Genomic DNA, 12,404 nt, shown 5'->3' with positions numbered 1-12,404 from the left:
TCCATTATTTATATTTACTGGCTAAAACTGTGAAACATGGTACCTGAATTTGACTACTCACTGGTAGGATTTCCTTTATAAGGTACTGAGCTCTTGTTAAGCTCTACGAGTTAGAGATGCTTGGCAATACTGAAAGTTAGGTTACTAATATGGAAGTGCCTGAATATGGATGGATATACCCAATTTTAAGCTTCAGCATTTGAAAAAAAAATATTGACCACACATGCAACTTAAAAGGACTAATTCTTACAGCAAATAAATCCTTATGACTTCTGTTTATACTTTGAAGTCTGTATTTCAAACCTTACTCCAAACATGACGCGGATACAAAAAATAGCAGTCAGGAAGCTCAGGAACTTGATCTCACATGTTCCATTTCACATATATTTTTAATTAAGAAATTATACCAACCTGCCAGATTTCAAGTAAAAAAAAAAAGACCTTTAAGTCTATTCTACATCCACAATACAGGAACAATGCAACCTTTTTTTGCCCATGCAGGTTATGTTATTTACATGTCCATGCATGTAAATGTTATTCAAAAAGTAGTGTAAATCTTAAGAAAACTGGCATGATGGAATACGCCCAGACAGTTGTCATTTACTGTAACTTCAGCTTGCTTTTGTGATAGAAATCTGTCTCCTTTTAGATCATTAAAACACAAATTACTTCTTTACAAAAATCACTCTCAAACAGATATTGCAAATAAAAATATTTTTGATGCAGGGCATCACTTTGGTACTGGTTGCAATGTTGAATTAGATGAATGTTTCATGAAGTGTTCTTCAAATTAAAAAGACTGTGAATGCAAATGGCTGGTTTTATTAAGTGAAATTATTGTATTTTTTAATAGACAGGATAACAGCATATCATTAGTAAAAGCCTGCTGGAACGAACTTTTTACGCTTGGTCTTGCACAATGTTCACAAGTTATGAATGTGGCAACTATATTAACTGCATTTGTTAATCACCTTCATGGCAGTTTACAGCAAGGTAAGGTGTATACTGTGCACATTGCCAGACTTGGGGAATTACTTCATGTTTTTTAAGTTTTGAACTGCGCAGAAGCTTTTTACTTATCCTTCAGTTGTTAATGAAAACTTACTGTTTATAGAGTTTTATGGTTAGTATTGGAACAAAGTACTACTAGAAAATACAGTTCACAAAATGGAATTTTTAAGCAATTTTTCAAAAGTCAGCTATGCTAATAGTTACCCTCCAATTAAAAAAATAAATAAATAAAATTGCCCATCTAATATAGGTTAGCATTTACTGAGGTTGTTTTTATTGTGTGTCTGTGTAATGTCTAATAGTATTCTGCTGTTCTGTTAATACAAGTCAGCTCAAATTCGGAATATTTCAGGCAGCATCAACGTTAAGAACACAAGTGTACTGTGAATATGATTCCTCTGTATCAGTGATATAAAGAATGACCCACCTGTCCTTGCTGTTCATAAGCTGTGAAACAAAGCAGCTGAATGCCAGCTTTACATAACTTGGCTTGTTGACTTCTGTATACTAGTTTTAGACTACATGCAAGTCTTCAACAGATCTTCACTAAGTATACTTCGTTCCTTATTAATCCTGTATGCCCTGCATCTTTTGCATATTTTTCATTCAAATGAAAGAGATGGCAGTTGGCCTCCTCTTTCATTTACTCTACAGTGAAGGAAATGTTCTTCTGAGTGGTAGGGGAGTCTTTTAGCTAAGTTTCTTTATGTGCTTGTGTATGCTCACAAGGTTGTCAGCACTAAAAGCTAACCAATCAAAAATAGTATAGTCTTCATCTGTTCATAGTCTTAGCACATTTGTAATAAGGTAGATGCACATACAAAAATATTAGCATTTTCAAGTTTGACTAGATTTTGGTGTGATTTGCTGTTATGTGGATGAAAATTCACTGTTGTTAATGCTGTGCAAAAACGGATTGGTAAGCTGCAGAAAAACAGCCCCACAACAGTATAGGTTTTTCCTCTCCTTTTATGATAAGGGAATTAAAGAATTATTTCTGAGAGGTTTTCACGTTTTAAAAATATCCACAAGATCCTCCTATAAATAACAAAACTAAAACAATTAAGAAAATTAAAACAAATTTATTAAACCACTAAATGTAACGGATCAGCTAAAGATATTAACAAATAAATCTGTGAATGTCTTTAGGAGTGATACAAATGGAATTTGGGAACTTACTTTGCTCTAGATAATTTTTAAGCATGTTCACCAGAAAGGGTATTGTAGTCATTAATCATGATTTGATCATTACTACAAATACATATTTTTGCCATTTAATTTGGGAGTTCAGTTTGAATGCACAAATCAGAAATTTATATCCAGTGTCTTCCAGTTGTTTAGTATGCCAGCTGCAGCATCTCCAAGAGATAACAAGCTTGTGTGGCCCAGGGACCCAAGTTTGATGGATTGTGGAGGGAATGGGATTTTCAGGCCGCTTAGCTATTGCTGACCTAAGGGGAACAGCTCTGCACCAACCACATTCCCCTAGATGCAAATCAGGAAAGGTGTACAGTGCACCTTGGTTTTCAGCAGTGGCATGGTCTTTGACTGACTAAAATAACCCATGAAACTACACTAACCTACCTCATGGCACTTGACTCTTCGATGTAGAGCATAGATCTGCAGTAGCAGTGTATTCTTTACTTATAAGTAGTTTTTCCCTTGATCATTTCAAGCTCTAGTCTGCCTCTGATTATTGGAGGCTTTAGTGGCAGGAAGAGACCTGATTGTACAACGTAAGAAGAAAAAAAAAAAGGAAAAAAAAAAGATCATTATAGTCCATAATTGTTTGCGTCAAGATTATTCAGACTTAGTATGTGAGTTTATAGATGGCGTAGATTTCCCACTGTTTGAATCTAATACAAATCATTATTTTTAAAAATTCAGTGTGGTCACATTTTTTGCATGTGTGTTGACCTGGGGATTTTATATTTTATGTGTGTGTTGACTTAGATAAGCTGCCAACAGACAGAGGAAAATTAGTAATGGAACATATCTTCAAATTGCAAGAGTTCTGTAACAGCATGGTTAAGCTTTGCCTGGATGGATATGAATATGCATATTTGAAAGCGATCGTCCTCTTCAGTCCTGGTATGTAATTATTCCAAATGTAAAACTTTAATCTGTGCTATTTTTTGCCATATAACTTCTGCCTGTTTCATTATATGCAGTTACTGTCACCTGTAGAATCACTGCCTATATTGCTGAAGAATCTGGGAAGGTGTGTAATGAGGACTGCAGGAAGAGGAGGGTTAATCTTTTAATGTAAATAGTTGAATGCTGCTTTTGGAGACTTAAGTTTTACTCTTGCCTCTGCCACGGATGGGTTTTTAATTTTTTTTTAATTTATTTATTGCTTTTAATTCTGTGCCTCCTTTCTGGGGTACTTTTTCTGAGGACCTGCAGTTTAATTTTCACAAGTGTTGGTCTTGCACGTCCGGCTGAGATGGATGGAAGTTGTGTGAAAGACTGTCTCTCTGGGCATTGATTCTCACATGCAAAATTACAGAAACATATCGCCTCATTTCACATGGGTATTTTGAAAATAAACATTACATGTAGCATTTCTGCTGAATGAACACCACAAACATTCCCTTATATTATTTTTTCTGTCTTCTGAACAGCATTTGCCTAATGTACTCCAAGTAACATTAATGTACATATATTTGACAGTGAAGATAAAATAAAATAATGATTATTTTTTCCTTCTGGGAGATTGGTCTACAATATGGAGGAAGAAGGGTCCTCTGGTTATAACAGATAGTGACTGAGTAGTTAGATTACGTAGCACATACACCTGAATTGTAGAAAATTACGAAATTAATTTTCTTTATTTGAAATTTGTAGAATTAACTTTTCACTAAAGGCATGTAAGTATTATATCAGTCCACTGCAGCTCTTAGATTCATCATTCAGAATTTAGGGATTTAATATAAAACCCAAACCAAATCTTTTGATAAAAGAAAAATATATAAACCTCAAGTACTTTCTGTATCTCCAGGAATTTTTCACTGTCACATTTAGAAAGTAAATCTTCAGTCACTCCATTTTGCATTAGAAAGTTTTAAAAGCATCAGCAGCTTCCTTAATCCTCAGTGCTCTGCCTTTTTTAGATTCTGATGTCCCATAGAAAAGATCAGAGAAAATTTTAAAAAGCTGTCTGAATCTTAGTGACCTGCCCCCCGTCGGTAGTGTAGGATATGGAGGAGAACTGGGTATTTGATTCTTGTCAGTTCTGTAAATTTATTAGATCGGAGAACTTTCTTTTTCCATTCAGTAGCTGCTCACCCTTCCACAGAGAAGTTAGTTGAGGTGAGAAAATGTTTTGGAACTTGGACACTTCAAAAATGTAAATTTTAAGCAGGTTGTCTAATATATATATATATATATATATATATATATAAAGAATTATGGGGATCTTGCTTTGCAGTTTCCCTCATATTTACATGATCTTTTGTATATGTGGTATCTCTAAAGAGTATCCACATCTCATGGTAAAAGTGGCAGCATCAGCAGGAATTCAAGGAACTCATCTAAGTGTATAACAAAACTTCCATTTCTTTTTTTTTTTTTATATTGCATTAATGGAAAACTTCCAAGATGAAAGACCTTCTTGCAAATAAGAAGCAGTATTAGTAATGTCAGAACCCTCCAGTGCAGATGAGAAATTCCCAGAGGATATTCCAGAGATATTCTTCCATTGTGGATCACTAAGGAAAATCAGATCTTGAGTGTTTTCACTGTAGAGCATAATCCTGCTCTCAGTCCTCGTGACTAGGAGAATCTTGAATGGTTTTATGTGTTTGCTTCTACCATTACGTGTTTGCTTCTACCATCCACTGAAGCACAGGAACTATTTCAGTTTTCTGATAAGGAGTATCCACTATCAGTCTAATTAGAATATTAAGAGTGCTTGAAGTTGTTTGCAGTTTTTCTTTTCCACTAAGGACTGAAGAGTTGCCTGGACTTTTCACTGTTATTTCAGAAGAGCCAGGGACTTTATTTAAGTGAGGGTGGGAGGGTGTTTGCTTGTTTAATTTTAGTAGATCATGCTTGCAGGAGACTTAATTCTCCTTGAAGTTTTCTTTACCCCAAAATAGTCCGTCCGTGCCATTCCCATATTCAGAGCAAAACGATGGTAGAATACCTCAAGCCCATTTTTGTAACACCTTGTCTGTTAGGTCTGCTAGGCAGAATCTGTTGGCCTGTGTGAAGAAATCAGCCCTGTTAGAGACCAGAAAATATTACTCTAGAAAGCTTACACTTGTGAAGCAATATTTACTTGTTTAGCCTTCAGTTAATTTGTCTCTGTCCATTACATTTGACAACAGAAAAGGTAGAAGGAAAAATGTCTTGGGAAAAGACTATATCCAGTCACGTGATGAGATGAATTTTCTTTAGCTCACATGCTTTCAGCGTCACATTCCTAACGATGTGTAGCTGCTTTAATAGCAATATGTTGGCCTATGAGCTGTATAACAAAATCTTCATACACGTTGTTCAGTCATGTTCAGTACCTTGAACAGAAGGGATGTTCTGGCAATGATTCACAGGCCAGAAATTACAGCTTGAGGGATTTTACTGTTCTGCTACAGGATGGGGCTGGGCTGCACATGCAGCAGAGTGCTAAGGTAAGAACATCTGCTTTAGTAGGCCCTGCTGATTTGCTGTCTTTCATAGCTGGAGACTTGAAGATTACTGCAAGTCTTCTGTGCCAAGCCAGCTGTTTCACTGTCACAAAACAGCCTTGGGCAAAGAGATGAGGGCAAAGGGAGTGCCTAGAAGACTTTGCATCTTCATAAATGGCTACTAGTGTACTAGCAGCGGTCTTCAAACTACTGGTTTTGACAGCTGACTTCTGGCTGTGTTTCTGACATTGCTCTAAAAGCAGCATCACAAAGCAATGCGTATTGCATGTCAAAGACAACTCTTCAAAATGTGTTGCTTCTTTACGACCTTGTTAACCTCTTGTCCTCTGCATAAATTTGAATTCGTGCTTTCAGAATGACTGAATTACTATATAGGAAAAATATTCCTCTGTGAATTGATGTGTTCAGGGGAGTCCAATGTATAACATAACTGCTAAATTGCTCTGAAAGCTTCTGTATCTGCAGAGCTAGACCAAAACCTCCTGACTTTGTTGACAGAAGGACATATATTTGGAGAGGAGGAGTGACTGTTAGAAATAATCTTTTATCTGACGTAATTTGGCAGCTCATTTATGATCTCATTTCCAAAAATTAAATCTTCACGATTTGTCGTGCTGCTATGACAGTAAAATATTTACATTAAGATAGATGGATAATAAAAATTACAGACCATGTAAAGTGTTCAGAACTACCAGATAATAATTTCCAAACATGACTTGGCAGTGAGGTTAATATCCTTTCATTTTAGCAAGATTTAGATTTCAGCGTTTAAATCACTGCTAAATTTATGTTTAGCACATCTGAAAATTTTGCACCAAACAGTTGAAAAAGAATGATCTGCTACCTGTCTTCTACAGTTTTTAGTAAACAAATGGTTCATAGCCTTTTATTCTGCCTTTTCCACTTCCCACACAAATGCTATTTGTGCATATAATATTCCAATAAATGTCAGTGTATTGAAACAATGTTGTTCTACTGCTACACAGAGAGCAGAGATGTATCATCAAGATTGATGTAAACATTTCAAGAACTGCATTTATTTGAACTCTTCAAAATGTCTTGTTGTATTTATAAAAAAACTAAGTAAAATGTAACCACAGAGGAAAAGAAATATAAGGAGGTAAAACAGTGTCCTCTATTAAAACAATTGAATCATCTGAATGGATTTTAGTGCATCTTATATAGAACAGGTAGAACAATGTAGAGTGTTTTTTTTCAGATCACCCAGGTCTAGAAAATGTGGTACAGATTGAGAAATTTCAAGAAAAGGCTTACATGGAGTTCCAAGACTATGTAACGAAAGCATATCCAGATGATACTTACAGGTCTGTAAACGTATATGCTTACTTGATTAATTCTCTTTTCAGAGCATTGGTGATATTGATTTGTATGGTATCTCTTGTAATAAATATGTACATTTTCTTCTTACCTCCTTAAAGGTAAGAAATTACCTTTAGAGCACTTCAAATATTATGCATGTACTTATACATGTTACATTATTCATCTACTTACTCATTATTAATTTCCAAAATGAAATATTGGAAATAAAATAGTTTTAATGATTTCATTTTGAATTGCACCTACTTGGAATATTTCCTTATTTAGTCTAAGTCCAAACCTTATACAGTCCATGTGGTTAACTAGCATATTCACATTTTTTGTACTGTTGAAGACATGACTGAACATAAATTTAATACTCTACTGATTTAAATATTTAAGCCTTTTATGAACTAGATATAGCTAATTTTGACCAGTATTGTCCCTTGTTAGTTTTTCCTCTTCTCTTACTGGTAACATGACTCTGAATAACACCAAAATCTGTGACCACAAGTAACATTTTTTACCGAACTTATTTTCCAGACTGTCTAGACTTCTTCTCCGATTGCCTGCTCTTAGGCTGATGAGTGCTGCCATCACTGAAGAGCTGTTCTTTGCAGGACTAATTGGAAATGTTCAGATTGATAGCATCATCCCATATATTCTGCGAATGGAGACAGCGGACTACAACTCTCAGATAATTGGTCATGCTGTATAAAAGTAGCAGTCAAGGATTCTGTACCATGGCAGTCATGGTGATGTAAATACATACCCTGTCTCCAAGAGATGGCAATAAGCCTTCCCATGCACCTTTCCAAAGAAGGCTAATATTCCTCCTTTCCAGTACACTTGGGAAACGTGGAGTGCATTAAGTAATATAGGATCACTTCCTATTTTTCATCTGATCCCCAAGGACTTGTAAATTAACTTGATATCTGAAGAAAGTCAAGAATTGTCCATCCTATTTTTGTAGATAGATGAACTTGGAATATTTGTTTATGAAGTCCAGGCTTGTGAAGAAACAGAAGCAGCTTTGACTGAACTAAGGTATCTCAACTTAGTTTGATGTTTTAGACAAATAAATTGACTTTCCTCTCTGAGTTGTGTTTTCAGTGTTTTGCTGCTAGTTCTTTCTCACTGATCAAATGGAAAATACATGATCAAACATCCTGAAAAGGCCAGTGTTTCTACGGAAGCAAGACCTTTATAACCCAACTCAGTTTTTCCTGTTGTTTTGAAGAGAGATTTGTTTCTTGTTGAATTCAACACTGGACACCATTACAACTTCAGGGAAAGTAGAGGAAGTTCACATTTTTAAATATTCTGATGATATGTTGATGCAGTTGATAAAAAGTGAAGCAGGAAAGGGTCAGTAGTGACTGTTTTGTGGATGCAAAGGAATACTGTGTTGTAGTACTACATCTTGGTAGACATCAGCTGTTTTATACTATGAAAAACTAACAGAGAAGTGTATAATGCAGGTATTCAAAGACAGCATCCTCCTGTTTTTTCTGGTCTCAGAAGTTAAAGCTTTTTCACACTGCCCTTCCCTCTTTTATATTCAGTGCACGACGATGGAGGCATTCTAAATGCCTCTTAACTTGTGTTCATGTCTTTATTATTTTATTATTGTTAGCCTTTGGCTATGTAGTTCTCTTTTCCAACCAGTCTCATGATTGTTTTTAAATTTGAGTTTGTCAAATCCAGTGCCCCTCCCTATGGGAGCATGGTCTCTGCTGCTTTTCCTTTCCTTATTAGAAATGGGTCTAGATACTTCAGATATGTTGCCTGAATCATACTCCATAGCTCCATCTAAGGATGGGTTTAAATGTTTTTCTGTCTTGAGGCATGTGCCTCACTGACAAGTAACACTGACATATGGTTGCTTCTTGCTTCCTTTTGCAACAGGAAATTATACACCCCTAGCACATTTCATACCTGTTGCTTAAAATGAGAGAAGTATCCTAGTAAAAGTGGTGGTCTACCTCTGACACTAGCCTTTAGGATCGCCTAAATCATGGATCAAGGCCGAGTTCTGTTTATAGTGAACCTTCTCTCTCTCTGGCAACATTGGGTGAGGAAGAGCCTCACCCAATCAAGAAACACATGGTTGCACCAGAAATTGCTTAGCCAAAAGATCAGCTTATATGGGGGCCTTTGCCCACTCTGCACTAGCAGCTCCAAGGCCACCCTAACACAGAGACTACTAGATGAGGCTTGGGTGAGTTCTGTAATTTTTCTCAGCACCTGAGGATCTTAACCAGCCAAAAAGAATCAGAGAACTGCCTCTGACACTGAAATTCTGTGTTCTTTTTAATTCCACTAATTGAGCTGCTTGGATCTTCCTCCATCCAAGCTCTCTAATCTGAGGCTGTACTACAGCATCGGTCATATCCAATACGACAGACCAAAGCAGTCAGTGCTGAGGACCCCTGATGGGATGGAACCAATTCCCCCTGCTCTGCCTTGGCACTTCCTGACTTGCTGGAGGACAGCCTTCAGTATTGGAGCTGGCCATGGCAGCTGAGCTCTTATTCATATTCCACCTTTCAAAGGGCGCAGGATTCAAGCTCTTCACCCATGTTCCCTGGAGAGCAGTATGAGGACTACTCTGCATCTCAGGAGGTATGCATCTCATCAACAGGGTTTATGGAAATCTGAAAGCCAGTTGCTGCTATTATGCTGTGCTTGTTCTCTCCACAGGGGTTAGAGGCCCATCTTGCTATCTGTAGGACCAAGTTGCAGATGGGACATGTATCATTCTTCAATTCAGCTCTCCTTAGAAATTCTGACCCTGCTTTCTAGCACTGTGCTATCCCTAACCTACTTCTGGCCCTAACAGGCACGGGAGATTTATAGTCCTCTGTGTTAAGCCTTTTAAGGAAGCTGACAGCATGTTACTCCTGAATATTTTGGAGGTAGTTTCCGAGGCGTTTTACTCCAATATTCTCCAGATTCATGTAACCCAGATAATAGTAAGATGGAAGTAAAAGCTTGTTTTCCTTCTAAATGCAGTACATTGTGCAAATCTCTCTCACATCCTTGCAGAAATCTTTCACTCCATAGCTTGAGCCTCAGATGTGATATGCAGTTCTTTATTTACAGCTGTCCAAAAGATTCAGCTGATTGAACCTCTCACATGGTACTGTCCAGCTTCAGAAACAGCTGAGAAAATACCAGTGTTTCTACAGGTATAAATCTTTAGCGATTGAATCCCTCAGCTCATCCATCTTTATCATAGAACAGCCTGGGTTTGAAGGGACCTTGAAAGATCATCCAGTCCAACCTTTCACGGGAAAGGGAGCCTAGATGAGATTATCTAGCGCCCTGTCCAATCACGTCTTGAAAACCTCCAGTGATGGGGACACCACCACATCCCTGGGCAAGTTGTTGCAGTGATTGATTGTTCTCAGTGTAAAAGATTTATTTCTGATACAGAGATCTCCAAGAATTTTCAAAGATGATAGACAGTGGCCTTGCACCAATGTCAGCCACTTCTCTTAATAACCTATGGTGGATTTCCTCTGGGCCCATGATTTATGTGGGCTGAGCCCGTGCAAGAGGCCACAGACCAGCACTTCCTCCACTACTGGTGGGTCGACACATGCAGTCGTAGCTACTTGATCCTGTGCTCTGCAGTCCAGCTATGCTGGTAAAGACAGAGGCAAAGATGATACTGGGAACCTCTGCCTTGTCAGCGTTATTAGTGAGTAGTTTCCCTGCCCTGTTAGGCAATGGGTCTATGTCTTCCCTGTGCTTCTGCTTACTGCTCACAGATCTGAAGAATCCTTTCTTGTCCTTCTTGGCATCTTTGGCCAATTTCAGTTCTAGCTGAGCCTTAGCCTTCCTGACTGCTTTGCTGCAAGCCCTAGCAGGGTTCTTGTAGTCCTTGATGGGTATTTAGACACCTGTCCATAGCCAGTACGCTTCTTTTTTTGCCACCTTTTTTTTTTTTTTCTTTTTTGTCAGAGCACTGTTTTGGAGCAGATAACCCCAGAACGTTCTTTTCTCTGGATTTCTGTTCTTGCTTCCTCTTTCTGTCCTAGAGTGTTTGAATACACGTTATCCTATCTCCCTTATGAGAAGAGGCTGAGGGAGCTGGGTCTCTTTAGCTTAGAGAAGAGGAGGCTGAGGGGTGACCTCATTAATGTTTATAAATATGTAAAGGGCAAGTGTCATGAGGATGGAGCCAGGCTCTTCTCAGTGACATCCCTTGACAGGACAAGGGGCAATGGGTGCAAGCTGGAACACAGGAGGTTCCGCATAAGTATGAGGAAAAACTTCTTTACGGTGAGGGTGACCAAACACTGGAACAGGCTGCCCAGAGAGGTGGTGGAGTCTCCTTCTCTGGAGACATTCAAAACCCGCCTGGATGCGTTCCTGTGTGATATGGTCTAGGTAATCCTGCTCCGGCAGGGGGATTGGACTAGATGATCTTTCGAGGTCCCTTCCAATCCCTAACATTCTGTGATTCTGTGATTCTGTGTAATGTGTGGACTGCCATTACCGCTGACTGCTGGGTCAAGACTACTTTCTTAGGATGTGTTAACTCAAAAGCACAAGAACCTTGGTTATGTTTCACATCAGGTTGCTTAAATTCAGGTGTTTAGAACATGTCCTTGCTGTTCTTTTTGATGGCCATCACCTCTGCTGGGCAGCAGAAGATACAAGTTCCGATGGCTGACTTTCTCCCCTCCCACACCTTTTACTGTTCTTTTCCTGGCAAATCCCTTGGACTTCATCTGGTATTTCTGCTAGATCACCGAATCGGGAAATTCACCCATCCATGTTTTTTCTCTTTAAATGCTGCATTTTCAGGTCTGAGATTTCCCTTCACGTGTTGGATGGCAAGAGAATATTGTCTTCTTATTTGCATGGAACAGAGACTTTCAGATGATCTTTAATCTAGTTCTCTTGACCGGCTGAGAAATCAAACAGGAGAACCACCTCCAAACTAGGTAACGGAATGTGTTGCCTCTCTTGAACAGTATGGTTGAGTCACCATCAGTAATCAAGATATACTCTAATAGTTCTCAGACTACATTTGAGGCTTTGCTGAATATCATCTCTGTTTCATATCTTTGCAAACTGGACAGCTAGTTCAAGAAATCTTCAACCAAAGAACCAAGAAGTCTCTGCCAGCCACCTTTTTCTGAGAATACTCGGACACTTAATTTTATCTGTTATGTGGCCATCTATATGGATATGCACGCAAAGAAAAGTTGCTGATCTCAAAGAGATTCTGACTACTTGTGTGTTGTCCATATATGTGATAACCGTATACCCTTCTCCCTTGCTATGTGTGGCTGACAAAATATTATAACTATGCTTGCTGTCAAGTCAAGGAAAAGGGGGAGAGAGGAGTACACACTCACAGTATTGTGAGGGCCAAAAAAACCCCATTTTATGATCTTGGACACCTCTGAT

At 38.2% G+C, this 12,404-nt stretch overlaps 1 protein-coding gene across 7 annotated transcripts in view; it reads left to right on the top strand.

The window, feature by feature from the left end:
• The window catches only part of NR2C1 (nuclear receptor subfamily 2 group C member 1), a 54,422-nt gene extending 42,556 nt beyond the window's left edge, over positions 1-11,866 (top strand). For 6 of the 7 annotated variants that reach the window (XM_068400752.1, XM_068400756.1, XM_068400751.1 and 3 more), the window contains 4 exons: positions 854-993; positions 2,965-3,102; positions 6,880-6,985; positions 7,521-8,077. In XM_068400752.1, the coding sequence (XP_068256853.1) occupies positions 854-993; positions 2,965-3,102; positions 6,880-6,985; positions 7,521-7,695 (559 nt within the window). In that variant the 3' untranslated portion in view covers positions 7,696-8,077. Of the gene's footprint in view, positions 1-853; positions 994-2,964; positions 3,103-6,879; positions 6,986-7,520; positions 8,078-11,795 lie in introns of those variants that run through there. The other variant, XR_011048192.1, reaches the window with a different exon arrangement.
• Positions 11,867-12,404: the final 538 nt, after the last annotated feature.

Source organism: Nyctibius grandis, chromosome 5, assembly GCF_013368605.1.
Source record: "Nyctibius grandis isolate bNycGra1 chromosome 5, bNycGra1.pri, whole genome shotgun sequence".
NCBI lineage: Eukaryota > Metazoa > Chordata > Aves > Nyctibiiformes > Nyctibiidae > Nyctibius > Nyctibius grandis.
This window is presented reverse-complemented; position numbering and strand designations above follow the sequence as displayed.